At 45.6% G+C, this 15,496-nt stretch overlaps 1 protein-coding gene across 1 annotated transcript in view; it reads left to right on the forward strand.

Annotated features, from left to right (window-relative positions):
* The first annotated feature begins 2,172 nt into the window (after nt 1-2,172).
* LOC115469969 (xaa-Pro aminopeptidase 1-like) overlaps nt 2,173-15,496 on the forward strand; it is a 98,847-nt gene continuing 85,523 nt past the window's right edge. Inside the window, 2 exon segments of the mRNA XM_030202778.1 lie at nt 2,173-2,267; nt 7,953-8,072. Of these exon segments, the coding sequence (XP_030058638.1) occupies nt 7,956-8,072 (117 nt within the window). The 5' untranslated portion in view covers nt 2,173-2,267; nt 7,953-7,955.

A 15,496-nucleotide genomic window follows, 5' to 3' on the forward strand; every position in this document is an offset into this window, starting at 1 on the left:
TGTCCACCACCGGGCCGGGCCCCCTCCATTCAAATCACTGCGCCTCACCACCTCGCTCGATGTGAAAGCGCAGCAGCAGCAGTCTGCAGATCGCCTCCCTTCTGGCCTTCCCTCCCTGTGTCCCGCCCTCGTCTCTCCCCATCCTTCCAACCATCTACCCCCATCTCCCGATCCTTCCATCCAGTGTCTCTCTCTCTCTCTCTATCCCCTTCTTTCCAACCAGTGTGTCTCTCTCTCTCTACCCTTTTACATTCATCATTTCCCCACATCCTTCAATGTCTCTTCTCTCTCCCTACCCTTCCTTCCAGTGTCTTCCCTCTTTCTGATCTCAGCCAGGATCCCCCCTTCTCCTCATCCTTATCACCAGTAGCTTCTCTCTTTCTCCAGCCCTTCTCCATCTCCCCTCCTTCTCTCTCCACTCTCTTTTACCTCCTGCCTCCCACTCCATCTCCCCTCCTTCTCTGCCCACTCTCTTTTACCTCCTGCCTCCTGCCCCATCTCCCCTCCTTCTTTCCCCACTCTATTTTACCTCCTGCCTGCCGCTACTCCCTCCACCAGATCTTCGTTTCTTGGCCACTTCTGCTTCTCCTGTTGAGCAGCAGAGGCCGCGCCAAAAATAAAAGAGCTAACAAAAGAAATTGAAAAAAAAGCAAGCGCGGCACCGCAGGCAGCCTTCAGGCATTGGCTGTTGGCTCTGCAGCCGCTCCTCTTTGTCCCCGGAGGAGCGCAGCGAAGCATGAAGTCGATCTCAACTTCCTGCTCTAGCGCTCCAGGGGCAGTGACGTGAGAGGAGAGGAGCGGCTGCAGAGCAGATGGCCAATGCCTGAAGGCTGCCTGCGGTGCCGCTCTTGCTTTTTAACATTTTTTTTTGTTGTTGCGGCCGCAGCTGCTCAACAGAAGCAGCAGTGACCAGAAATGGAGGGCGCTTAGCACCGCCACGTGTTTCAGCGGGAGATGGCCCGCCAATGCGGGAGTCTCCCACTGAATGCGGGAGACTTGGCAGGTCTGTGTATTGTATAGAACAGTGTAGAAAAATCAACACAAAATATAGAGTTTATAACTGCTTTTGCTACCAGCTACAATAATTTTTAAGCTGTTTTAGTGATATTCAATTTTAAAGTTTTGCAGGTTCAGAGGGTGCAAATTGACATTCAGCAAGGTAGCTTATCATTCCATGTTTTAGCCTAGAATGGGTGGCAGAGCTGGTGGTTGGGAGGCGGGGCTAGTGCTGGGCAGACTTATATGGTCTGTGCCGGGGCTGGTGGTTGGGCGGCGGGGATAGTGCTGGGCAGACTTATATGGTCTGTGCCAGAGCCGGTGGTGGGAGGCAGGGATATTGCTGGGCAGACTTATACGGTCTGTGCCAGAGCTGGTGGTTGGGAGGCGGGGTTGGTGGTTGGGAGGCGGGGATAGGGCTGGCCAGACTTATACAGTCTGTGCACTGAAGAGGACAGTACAAATAAAAAAGTAGCACATATGAATTTATCTTCTTGGGCAGACTGGATGGACCGTGCAGGTCTTTTTCTGCCGTCATCTACTATGTTTACTATGTTTAATGCCATGATATTGATATCTACATGGGTAGCTTTCAAATACATTAAAAAGCTATCAAATAAGTAAAAAAAGAAAAAAAACAAAAACAAATCTTTTATCTTCCACCTTTGCACTGCCTATCCTCCAACTGTAACAGGGTTTAGACTTTTACACATAAACCGTGTACAGGCAGTCACTTCCTAGACAATAATTTGCACCTCCTGCAACGTTCCACCGCTGTCTGGCTGCCTCGTTCGTAACATCATGACGTCGTCAGTCTCAGCCAGCCTCCAGCGCTCCATTCCCCCTCACTGCCCCGCCCTCACGTCAAAACGTAATGACGTCAGAGGGCGGCGGACCAGTGAAGGGAACGCTGGAGCTGACGTCAGGAAGGATGTGTCATCAACGGAAGGGAAGCCAGCCAGAAAACGGGCCGATGAGGTACAAAGGAAGGAACTTAAGGAAGAGAGGAGCCCGGCACAATTCGAGGGGAGAGCAGGGCAGGGGGACAAAATTCCCCGGCAGTCCCGCCCTCCGTCATCGACTGCCTGCTACAGCGCCTGTCTGTCAGAGAGCGCTGCTGCAGGCAGAAGCAGTTCGCCTCCCTTCGGGCCTTCTCTCCCTGTGTCCCGCCCTCTCTCGGGTTACATCAGACGAGGGCGGGACACGGAGGGAGGGAAGGAGGCCCGAAGGGAGGCGAACTGCTTCTGCTTCTGCTCAGCGCGTTCACGGAGGTGAGAGAGGCGCGGAGATTTTAATGCAGGGGTCCGGCCCGGTGGCGGACGGAGGGGGGAGGGGGGAGGGGAGCGGGGCTCCGGGGGGCGGCCCTACAGAGCAGAGCATAATCGATGGATGGGATGGGAGGAGATAACAGTCTACCTTCTGTATTTACCCACCTGATCCACCTAACTCTTTTCTTTTCTCCCCTTATCCAATCTTTGTACATCACTTATTGTATCTGATATCCTGTAATGACAATGCCATAACAGGACTTTGCAAGCCACATTGAGCTTGCAAATAGATGGGAAAATGTGGGATACAAATACAATAAATTAAAAAAAAAAAAACAGGAGAGAAGAGAATCGCGGGACACGGATCATGGGAGTGCAGGGGAGAGACAAACCCGTTTCATTGTTGAGGAACCGGGCTAGGTTCCACTAGTATTGTTATAATATAGGTGGACTTTTTTTTTTAAAGACCAATGATGGCTGGTTTGTAGCTCTGGCGTTTTATGATAGAGCTTTTTAAGTGTACTGAGGTCTTTTTTTCTCCACCTTTTTGATCATTGATAAGGCCTTGGGTTTGGTCTTTCATCGGGGTAAGTAAAACTGGGTGGCATTTTTACAGAACTTAATGGTGTTAGTTTCTTACGTGAATTTCTGGCGTGAGTGTTTTTGATATTTTGAAGAACAAAAGTATGACATCATACATGGAGCTCCATCCATGCATGTTATTTTTATTACATTTGTACCCCATGCTTTCCCACTCATGGCAGGCTCAATGCGGCAGGCAATGGAGGGTTAAGTGACTTGCCCAGAGTCACAAGGAGCTGCCTGTGCCGGGAATCAAACTCAGTTCCCCAGGACCAAAGTCCACCACCCTAACCACTAGGCCACTGCTCCACTCCAATGTTGGTCCAGTCCAGCAGAATTCAACATTGCAAAGCTGGATGCTCAAGAATGAAGCCAAATCTGTCAGTGACATCCACTTCTACTAGGTCTCAACCAGTCAAAAGTGTTAAGGAACAGTACAAAGAAAGACAACTCCAAAACAAACATACTACTACACTTTGTCTCTGGGTAACAACCCACCAAAAGGTTTTTTGCATCCTTACTAGATACTGACCAAACCTGTCCGAAATCCATGTTTGGCCTTATTTTGGCTTCAGTCAAAAATGCCTGTACCATGCCCGGTGATAGTTCCCACCCCTAATGCACGTCATTTCCAGCACTGCCCAATTGCCGCTGTGTACCAGGGTTAGCGCGGGAGCCCTTACCGCCACCTCAATGGGTAGCGTTAAGTGGTCCCACCCAAAATGGGCACGTGGCAAGTTCTTCATTTCTTAAAAAAAAACAACATGCCTTTTACCCGCTTCAGTAAAAGGGGGGCTTCGGCGCACTTCAAAAACACACGCCAACGCAGGCCCCCTATTGCAGCTTTGTAAAAGGATCCCATCAGCTCCTGTTCATCCAACCCCCTTGGTAGCAATCTGGCTGCACGATTTATTTAAACTCGCACAACGTGCCCAGGCCACCCATCTCAGTTATTTCTTTCTCTACGGGAGCGGCATCTGCCTCAACCAGTCACAAAACGTACTTTGTCGGGTTCGGGTAAAACATGGATCCTGAGGACCCCGCAGATCGAAACCGCACAGCCTCAAAAATCTTTGCGCTGCCAGTCTGTCGCGTCTGAGGGTGCACAAGTCAAGGAATGACAGCACAGTAGTCCTGGTACCCAAACAAGGGGGGGGGGGGGGGTTCCCACAGGATCCATGTTTTACCCGAACCCTACTTCGTCGCAATGGATAGTGGCTTGTATCTTTTTTCTATCGTGAAAATGGAGAGTACAAAAGCGCATCTTCACAGAGCTATTTGTAACAGGGCTGCCAAGGGGGGGGGGGGGGGGCAAAATTCCCCGGGCCGCCAAGGGGGGCCCGGCATCGCAGTCCCACCTGCCCGCCCTCAGCTCCTTCTTGCACATACTTGTACTGCACGTTACTGCATCGATGCTGCGCTTGCTCTCCTGTGGCTCAACATCCTGTTTCCGGCATTGCGGGATGCAGAGGGAGTGAAGTTGTGGGTATCATAGGGGACGGGGCACCGGAGAAGGAAAGCTGTGGGATTCTTAGTGGGTGACCTCAGGTATGAGCTTGACCAGCGGGTGGGGGAGGGGGGTGCTATCATAGACAAGGGGGAGAATGGGAGAGATGGTCTTACTGACCTTTAAATGCATCCACTCTATGACCCCTCATTACCTCTCCTCTCTCATTTCTCCCTACACTCCGCTCTCTGAGCAAGTCTCTCTTGTCGTCCTCCTCCTACTCCACCGCTAACTCCAGACTTCGTTCCTTTATTCTTGCTGCACCTTATGTCTGGAACCGTGTTCCTGAGCCCATACCTCTAGCTCCATCTCTACCTGTTTTTAAATCTATGCTGAAGGCTCACCTTTTCACTGCTGCCTTTGGCTCCTAACCGCTACTCAGTGCCCTCCTCCTCCCTTGTTCCTCTTTAACCTGTAATTCCCTTGCCCGTAATGTCTTGTCTGTCTGTTTTTTTGCCTAGATTGTAAGCTCTTTGAGCAGGGACTGTCTATGTCAAATGTTCAGTAGTAGTAGTAGATCATAGGGAAGGGAGACCGGTCCAGTCTCTGAATGTGTGTGACTTGGTATCTTTTTATATACAGGTAGTGTAATAGGGTACCCATCATTTTGGACTATTGCTGTATCTTTCAGTGTTTTGTTTGGTTTCTGAATAGCACTGCTGTGTTATTTCATTGCCCAGTGTGGACTTTAAAAAATGCACTCTCCAAATTAAATCAAATCAACTGCTACTGTAATTTCAGAGATGCGACGTTATGGAGTTTCAGGCAGTGTGCATTGTGCACTCTGAGTGGTTAATGTGAGAAGAAATTTTCATCCAATAGTGGATCAAATACGGACAGCAATCGAAAATAAAGCAAAGTTTTTTTTTTTTTTTCAGTGTGTTTTGAGCCACAGACTACTCGGCTTTTGGTCTTAACCTTTGTAAAGACTAGAGCCTGACCGAAAACAGGATTTTTGGTTTCTGCCAGAACCAAATCTACGATTGAAATTGGCCGCTCAGTTTCAGGAAAAACTGAAGCTGAAAAGAAACTGGCCTACCCCAAAGAGACCCCGCTCCCCCACCCAACCAAAAAGAGCCCCCTTTTGGATCCACCCCCTGCAGCAACTGCCTTCTGAACACAGCTCCATGGCGGCAACCCCCTCTTGGGCCTACCTTGTCATTGGGGGGTATTGGATGTAGAAGCATTCCCACTCACTCCTGAACACAGTCCGCTCTAGGTCAGAATGGCTTCCGAGACTGCTGCTGGAGGTCCCAGCAGCCATTGTGAGATTTGAACCGGCACGTGCAAGAGCAGTCAGTTGCCCCTGCCCTTCTGGTTCCAATTTCAAAATGGCTGCCAGGACCTCCAGCAGCAGTCTTTGCCACTGGAAGTTCTGGAAGCCATATTGATCTGGACCCAGATGTGCGCAGGAGCCAGTGGGGGACGCTCCACCAACTACCCACCAACGACAAGGTAAGCCCAGGAGGGGACTGCCGCTGGGGGAATCTTTTTGGTTGGAAAGAGGCATTGTCGTTGTGAGGGCTGTGTATATAGTTCTGGTACCAGCTGAAAATGTACAGGCATTTTTGGCTGAACCCAAAATAAAGCCAAACGTGGATTTCGGGCAGGTAAATTTGGTCGGTATCTAGTAAGGATGCAAAAAACTTTTTGGTCGGTTGTTACCCAGAGACAGAAGGTGTAGTGTGTTTGTTTTGGAGTTGTCTTTCTTTGTACCGTTCCTTAACATTTTAGACTAGTTGAGACCTAGTAGAAGTAGATGTCACTGACAGATTTGGCTTCATTCTTGAGCATCCAGCTTTGCAAAGTTGAATTCTGCTGGACTGGACCAGCATTTGAGTAACATGCATGGATGGAGTTCCATGTATGATCTGTCATACTTATGTCCTTCAAAATATAAAAAACACTAATGCCAGAAATTCACGAAAGAAACTCACACCATTAATTGCTGTAAAAATGCCACCCAGTTTTACTTACCCCGATGAAAGACCAAACCCAAGGCCTTATAATATTATCAAAAAGGTGGAGAGAAAAGACCACAGTACACTTAAAAAGCTCTATAGTAAAATGCCAGAGCTACAAACCAGCCATCATTGGTCTTGGAAAAAAAAAAAAAAAAAGTCCACCTATATTATAACAATACTAGTGGAACCCAGCCCGGTTCCTCAACAATGAAACGGGCCCTAGGAAGGCTCTCTTATAAGCGATTTTTTTTGTCTCTCCCCTGCCCTCCCCTCCATGTCCAGCGATTCTTCCCTGCCCTCCCACCTGTGTCCCGCGGTTCTCTTCTCTCCTGTCCTCCCATCCCATCCATGTCCATTGATTGTGCTGTGCTGTGCCCTCCCCTCCCCTCCATGTCCAGCGATTCTCTTCTCTCCTGTCCTCTCCTCCCATCCCATCCATGTCCATCGATTGTGCTGTGCCCTGCCCTCCCCTCGATGTGTTGCGATTCTCTCTTCCTTTGTACCTCATCGTTTTCTGGCTGGCCTGGTTTCCCTTACGTTGGTAACATCCTGACGTCAGCTTGCCTCCAGCGTTCCCTTCCCTCTCACTGTTGCGCCCTCTGACATCATTACGTTTTGACACGAGGGCGGGGCAGTGAGGGGGAATGGAATGCTGGAGGCTGGCTGACGTCATGAGATGTTACGAACCCAAGCAGGCAGACAGCGATGGAACGTTGGAGGTACAAACTATTATATAGGATTGGAAAAAGTGAAAACAGGAATTCAAGCACAAAATTGCTATGCAAAACATTGCATAGGGTTTTTTCTTGCGGTTCTATGCAGATGTTGAATTTTGGATTGCCATATAAGTGATTCTTTTTGTATTATTTTGCATAGTTTTGTATTGTGATTTTGTGCTTGAATTCCTGTTCAGGTCTATTACAGTTTTCACGTTTTCCAATATTGTTATGTGATAGGTGGAGGTTTTTTTTAAAGACCAATGATGACTGGTTTGCAACTCTGGCATTTTGCTATAGAGGTTTTCGGGTATGCCTCGTGAGGCCTTTTGTCACCACCTTCTTCATAATTGATAAGGCCTTGTGTTTGGCCTTTTATTGGGATAAGTGAAACTGGGTGGCATTTTTACAGAAATTAATGGCAGTTTTGTCCTTTATAAGTTCTAACTGTGGGGCTTATCATTTGAACCACTGCAGTTTACAAAATACTATATTAAGAACTTCAAAGAACTACTTGAGGTAGAGAGACATGGGTTGCAGTAGGAGGTAACATAGTAACATAGTAGATGACGGCAGAAAAAGACCTGCACGGTCCATCTAGTCTGCCCAACAAGATAAACTCATATGTGCTACTTCTTGTGTATACCTTACCTTGATTTGTATCTGCCATTTTCAGGGCACAGACTGTAGAAGTCTTGCCCAGAACTAGCCCCATTTTCAGGACACAGACCGTAGAAGTCTTGCCCAGAACTAGCCCCACCACCCAAACACCAGCCCCGCCTCCCAATCTCGGCTAAGCTTCTGAGGATCCATTCCTTCTGCACAGGATTTCTTTATGTTTATCCAACGCATACTTGGTGTAATGGAAAATGGATATTAAATATTCATCTTTCTCTTTTTTTCCTTTTTTTTTTCTAAGAACATGACTCCCAAAATCACCACCGAACTGCTTGCTCAGCTGAGACAGACGATGAGAAACTCCAAATATGTCCGAGAATCAATTCAGGCTTACATTGTCCCTTCCGGAGATGCTCACCAGGTAACGTAGGGGCTTCATATTCAAGTTTTGCAGGTTCAGAGGGTGCAAATTGACATTCAGCAAGGTAGCTTACCATTCCATGTTTTGTGTTTGGAGGGAAAGATTTGGGGCAGGATAATTGGTACAGTCGTAGCCAGTATTAATCCAGCATAGATGGGAGGCAGGGATAGTGCTGGGCAGACTTATACGGTCTGTGCCAGAGCTGGTGGTGGGAGGCGGGACTGGTAGTTGGGAGGCAGGGATAGTGCTGGGGAGACTTATAGGGTCTGTGCCAGAGATGGTGGTTGGGCGGTGGGGATAGTGCTGGGCAGACTTATACGATCTGTGCCAGAGCCGGTGGTGGGAGGCAGGGATAGTGCTGGGCAGACTTATACGTTCTGTGCCAGAGCTGGTGGTGGGAGGCGGGACTGGTGGTTGGGAGGCAAGGATAGTGCTGGGCAGACTTATAGGGTCTGTGCCAGAGCTGGTAGTTGGGAGGCGGGGTTGGTGTTTGGGAGGCGGGGATAGGGCTGGCCAGACTTATACGGTCTGTGCACTGAAGAGGACAGTACAAATAAAAAAGTAGCACACATGAATTTATCTTCTTGGGCAGACTGGATGGACCGTGCAGGTCTTTTTCTGCCGTCATCTACTATGTGTTTACTATAGATGGCTAGTGTCTGAAACTTGTTACCATTATTTAATGTTTTTACAGCCTTTATGAAATAGGTTGCCAGCCTATATTCATTTTCCATGTCACTGAAACCAGCACCACAGTTTTGGCAGTGTTTGACCCCTGCTGTTGGTGGCCTTGGCAGAAAAGTGAAAGGTTATCTCAGTGGTTCCCAAACCTGATCCTAGAGGCACCCCAGCCAGGTGTAAAGTGCCTATACCACTTCTGTACACATACTTGGAGCTAGTTTTGGAGGGAAACTTCCTTGTCTTAATACTAAGTTTTGTGATAATCTAAATCAGGTGACGTTGTTCAGAACATCAGTGATCCCCCATGCTCCTTGGTTTTGGGATTATAACCATGGCTGCTCTAAGGGTTATCATGTTACAACATGTGAGAGCTGTGGATTTCCTGAATGCCAAGCCATGCAGTGTTGTTCAAAATGTATTTATTTATTTGTTTGTTACATCTGTACCCCGCGCTTTCCCGCTTATGGCAGGCTCAGTGCGGCTTACATAGTAATAGGATTACAAATACTTAAGTAAAAGTAAAAATAAATGTATATTTTGATACTTAAGTACAAGTACAGTGAAGAACACATTAAAAAAAATGTACTTAGGTGAAAGTAAAAAAGTTATTGCCTAATACAGGGGTAGGCAACTCTGGTCCTCAAGAGCCGCAGGCAGGTCAGGTTTTCAGGATATCCACAATGAATATGCAGGAGATAGATTTGCAAGCACTGCCTCCATGGTATGCAAATCTATCTCCTGCATATTCAATGTGGATATCCTGAAAACCTGACCTGCCTGCGGCTCTCGAGGACCGGAGTTGCCTACCCCTGGCCTAGTGGTTAGTGCAGTGGAACATGGAATGTTAGCTACTGTTGGAGATTCTGTTGCTACTATTGGAGATTCTACATGGAATGTTGCTACTATTGAGAGTCTGTTGCTACTATTGGAGATTCTACATGGAATGTTAATGTTGCTATTCCACTAGCAACATTCCACATAGAAGCCTACCCTTGCAGATCAGCAACGCGGCCGCGCAGGCTTCTGTTTCTGTGAGTCTGACGTCCTGCACGTACGTGCAGGACGTCAGACTCACAGAAACAGAAGCCTGCGCGGCCGCATTGCCTCCACATGGAATGTTGCCAGTGGAGGAGTAGCCTAGTGCAGAGGTAGGCAATTCCAGTCCTCGAGAGCCACAGGCAGGTCAGGTTTTCAGGATATCCACAATGAATATGCATGAACTTGATTTGCATACACTGCCTCCATGGTATGCAAATCTATCTCCTGCATATTCATTGTGGATATCCTGAACACCTGACCTGCCTGCGGCTCTCGAGGACCGGAGTTGCCGACCCCTGGCCTAATATAATATTTTTTGAGTAAAAAGTAAAAGTACCACAATTACAATGAATGCAACTATTGTTAACATTTTTATCCCAACAATCTATTGAAAATGACTATCACTCAAACAAAGGTGTTCAGCAACTGCACTACCAGGAAGTGTTGTAGGATAATCGCAGATAATAAATTACCTGTGTCCAGGTTCCCCAAGCAGAACTATCTGCAAGCAAATAATCCTGTACTAGGTCTAGGGGTGGGAACCTTGGAACCTAGCCAAATACTTCCGTTAGAAAGAACTGCAGCTGAGAACGCAGGCTGATATATATATTAGATTTATTATGGTATATCAGGTAAGAAAATATAGGTAATGTATACAAAATATAGACACTCTGCAAAGCTTTGGCTGAATACAAAATTACTGGCCGATAAAAATTACTCTCATACGTCACACTACTAAACACTAATTCTTACTGGTTACCAGATAATATTACACCACTGATAAGTCACACTATGTTACGAGGTAGTACAGTTATTAGCAGCTCCTCCTGATCACAAGTATGACGGCACCAGCCTTCTGCTCAGGTAAATACCACTAACTAAACCCAGACTAATAGGCAATAGATCACCGTGTCTCTCACCAAGCTGACCTCAGGGTTGTCTTCCGGGAATGCACGGGACACCTCACAGACTCAAGCTGATATGGCAGCGAGTCTTAGTCAGAGCTAGGACTGGAACTCTGCAGCAGACAAGGAGGGCACAGGTCACTCAGTGCAGGTACAGCTGAACCACGATACTTTCCTCCAGATACACAGTTCATCAGTTGGTGGACCTTATTAGGTCTCACTGGTCTTCTTTTCCTCCACCTTCTTCCAAGGCTTCCAACTAACTCTTTCTTGTTCCCGCTCTTCCCAGTACCTCTTGGTCCGGTGGCTGCAGGAACCAATCTGGATCTTTCTCGTCTCACTGCATGGCAAGAACCGTCCGTTGTTCTTGACCTTCAAGTTGTTACATTTTGGTATGCATTTTCTGTTTCTCACCCACCTTGCTGGAGCCAGCCTGTCAGGGAGATAAGGGGGCCTGGTTTGCCCACAGCATGTCCTTGGTATTGAGCTTCTGCTGTAATTTTCCACAAGCTGCAAAGCTGTTTCTTGCTGACACAGAGATGTGCGGGTCAAGGGTGGATGCAACCATCTTGTTGAAACAGGATGTCATAGGCTTGTATAGGCCAAGACCAGCAAGGTGAGACACACAGGGAAATACTCCTACAGTGTTCAATCCAATCTGATTCCTTCATATCAGGTTATTACTGATGTCTTCTGACTTGGTCTGCAGGTTTTGATCAAGGGAATCTCTGAAACACCTGACTTCCGTATAGCAGAGTACTTTTTCATCATTATTGTCATTATCATACCTTAGAAGTAGTGTTGTAAAACTCATCACTTTCATCTTCATCTTTATCTTCGTTATCGTCGTCATGCTGTTCAGTCACAAAGAAAGTTTTCACAAAGTCGAAATCACTGTTCTAACAATTTTTCATCTGATGGCAAACCCTGTTTGAATATCTGATACAAGAATGTCAAATGTATGGGAACCCTTCAGTCTTAAGGCCAGATAAGCAGACTTTCTCTCTCTAAAGGTTATCGATCCAGAGGACAGTCACCCCAAAGTCATATTTTCCATGGGATAACCAATACTCTGTTGTGACAGAGACATATGTCTGTTCACCAAGGACCTCAACCAGGTTCAGCTTCATCTGAGCTTTAAACTCATCTCTCTTCTGTTTGGTTGGAGACTAGTACCCAGTTCAACAAACACAGGCAACTTTACTGTTATTATAGGCTGTATTCACTGAACAGCGACATTTAAGATGAGATGATTCACTGTGTGATGAGATTTACGATAGCAAAATCCTGTTCCTGGTTTTGCTTTTTCATTTGGTTTGCTGAGGAATCATTTACGTCTCGCTTCTGCTTTTACTTTTAACTGTGCATCAAATGTATCTGAGTAAAAGTAGTAAAAATTGGCAGAATTATTATTCCGGTAAAAGTAATAAATACTATCCTGTACTTCTTTATAAGTAAATGTAACAAAACCTTTACTTAAGTACAGTAACTTGTTGCATTTACTTAGTTACTATACAACACTGCAAGCCTGTGATTTTTAGGTGCACTGCTGGAGGGTCTTCATCCTGTGCTTGTATGACCTTTAAGGCTCAGCGTCAGAGGAGCAGAGCTTAGTGGGGAATATGAGTTTATTAATCAGGATGGGGCAAGGCAAGGGGAGAGAAAAAAGGCAGAATATTTAAAAATGAATATTCAATAACATATATTTTAATATATGTTTTGCAATAGCGATCAGTAAAGTAGCATCAGATATATTGCAGCTAGAAAAAGAGGTCAATTAGATGTGTTATAACTGGCAGATTGCATTTTGATGTTTGTTTTCATTGTCATAGTTACCAGATATAATGCAGTTAAAGAAAATTAGATTGATTATTCTCTGTGTTTGGCAAGTTTTATAGATGGCATGCACATATTACAGTGTAAAATGGTAATGGGGACAAAATTTAGATACTACCAAAGAGATGGTGCAGGAGGTATCCAGGGGGGTAATTTGACTTCAGTTGGGTAGCGCTTGAGTATCTGTATCATCTGGTTAGAGTTAATCAGGCAAGTCCGATCGGGTTTGCAGCTGTTCTAAAGTAACTGGATATCTTTATCTGGTTATGTATTAGAGGGTTCTTAAGCATCACTGATTTAAAATTGGCTGTAAAATATAGGAGAACAAAGGAGCCCCAAGACAGCAAAGAAAAATCTGATGGATAAACTAAGAGATTACAGAGAAATAGCCAAGTATCGCAAGCCTGTCATGGAATCTGAAGCCCCTTCATTCCAAGGGCCATGCCCAGAGGAATGACGTAGTGAGCAGGTTTTTCACCAATGGTATCTTGTAAGTTTTATATAAGTTAGGTAATAGCATGCTGTTGGTACTCGTTGCCACTTTTTGTTTTTCTGATGCTGGAATCTAGAAGACCTATGATAAAAATATTCCAATAGAAATGCACGGCTGTGGAGTTGGTACACCAAACATCTTATTCTGACTCCTACTGATACTTGGCTTTACATTTGTTTATTCAGGATTTAGTTTAGTGCGGATCCCATGCCTCTGGACTTACACCTACTAAAACCTGGTTTAAATGCCATAAGTACATAAGTAATGCCACTCTGGGAAAAGACCAAAGGTCCATCGAGCCCAGCATCCTGTCCCTGACAGCGGCCAGTCCAGGCCAAGGGCACCTGGCAAGCTTCCCAAACGTACAAACATTCTATACATGTTATTCCTGAAATTGTGGATTTTTCCCAAGTCCATTTAGTAGCGGTTTATGGACTTGTCCTTTAGGAAACCGTCTAACCCCTTTTTAAACTCTGCCAAGCTAACCGCCATCACCACGTCCTCCGGCAACGAATTCCAGAGCTTAACTATGCGTTGGTTGAAGAAACTTTTTTCTCCGCTTTGTTTTAAATTTATTACACTGTAGTTTCATCGCATGCCCCCTAGTCCTAGTATTTTTGGAAAGCGTAAACACACGCTTCACATCCACCTGTTCCACGCCACTCATTATTTTATATACCTCTATCATGTCTCCCCTCAGCCGTCTCTTCTCCAAGCTGAAAAGCCCTAGCCTCCTTAGTCTTTCTTCATAGGGATTGTAAGCTCTTTGAGCAGGGACTGTCTTTCTTCTATGTTTGTGCAGCGCTGCGTATGCCTTGTAGCGCTATAGAAATGCTAAATAGTAGTAGTAGTAGTAGTAGGAAGTCGTCCCATCCCCGCTATCATTTTCGTCGCCCTTCGCTGCACCTTTTCCAATTCTGCTATATCTCAAGTTAGGTGTGATAAGGCAGTATTTTGTAATTGTGTGTGCAACTTTTTAGAATGACTCTGACATGCCCCCTTTTCAGATATACGCTATGAGAGTTAGGTGCTAGGCCTTATAGAATAGCACACAGCCAGTTGTTCGTGCAAATCCTGATTGATGCCAGTTAACTGCAGTAATTGATAGCCTCCAATTATTGCTAGTTAAGGGTTCGTTAATTAAGTTGTGCACACGTACCTAAATTTCAGCACGCAACTTTGGGCACCGTATATAGAGTCCAGGGGTAAATTCCTAACGCCATATCCATACTACCTTTTGCTGATCTCCCAGTCTGAAACAAAAATTACTGAACAGCAAGCTTGTAACAAATCTCAAAAAGTAGAGAATCTGCAATATACCGAGCTCTAAACTGTGCCAGCCATATCGCAGGACCCCACAGTTATACACATGGGAAAAACATTCAGCATAAGGAAGTTCTAGTCATGCTGCTCCTTTGAAGGTAGAAAGATAAATGCACGGAAGGATGGAACGTTGGTGAGACAGGCTAGTTGTAATGTGTACGTAAATTGATTCTTATCTTTAACATCAAATGCCACAAAACAAACCAGGCTATAAGTTGCTCACTGCAATAGATATCGACAGAGTGTATGATCACGGCAGTAGAGTAGACAAGACAGTAAGAGAGGAGCATATGGAACAAAGGACCAGCTGTTGATGAATATAGCCATTATGGCTAGTGGTAGGAAAAGTAGAAATCTCAATGTAGCATGGATTGATTGTAAGAGAGACTTTGATAGCATCCCACACTACTAGATAATAAATTGTTCTGAAATGTACAAAGTAAACTCGAAATTGATTGACTACATAAACTTCACCATGAAAATGCGGCAACCACAATCCATCTACAATATAATTAAAAGAAAAAAAAAACAAGCTTTCATCGGCTAGTTAGCCTGTAGAACCAGCTTCTGTTGTCTTTTGAAGTCTTGCACTCACTATTTTCAGTTTAGAACACATTTAAAAGTTTTTTTTTTTTCTGTTTTGTATGTAATATATATTAGCTTGTTTTAATTATTTTGTATCTCTATTTCCTTTTTAAATGCCGATAGCAACAGCCTGGTCCCACCCTGGTTAAGGTGGAGCCCATCCTTTCGGAATAGGCTCCGCCTTCCCTAGAATGTTGCCCAGTACCTAACAAACCTAAAACTCTCCCCTCTGCACCATTGCCTCATCCATGCATTGAGACTCCGGAGCTCTGCCTGCCTCTTGGGTCCTTCTCATGGAATGGGGAGCATTTCTGAAAATGCTACCCCGGAGGATCTGGACTTCTACTTTCTACTTAAGAGCCTAAATTTGGCTTCCAGAATCTCCGTCCCACCTTTTCCTATGTCATTGGAACCCACATGTACCAGGACAGCCGGCTCCTCCCCAGCACTTTCTAAGATCCTATCTGGGTGATCTGGAAAGAAAAATTAATGCATTGCCCTCTTTTTTTTGTAATCCTATAGTATTTATTGTGTGTTTGCTTGCTATTTCACTAATTGTTATC

This window comes from Microcaecilia unicolor, chromosome 5 (genome assembly GCF_901765095.1).
Source record: "Microcaecilia unicolor chromosome 5, aMicUni1.1, whole genome shotgun sequence".
Taxonomy (NCBI): Eukaryota; Metazoa; Chordata; class Amphibia; order Gymnophiona; family Siphonopidae; genus Microcaecilia; species Microcaecilia unicolor.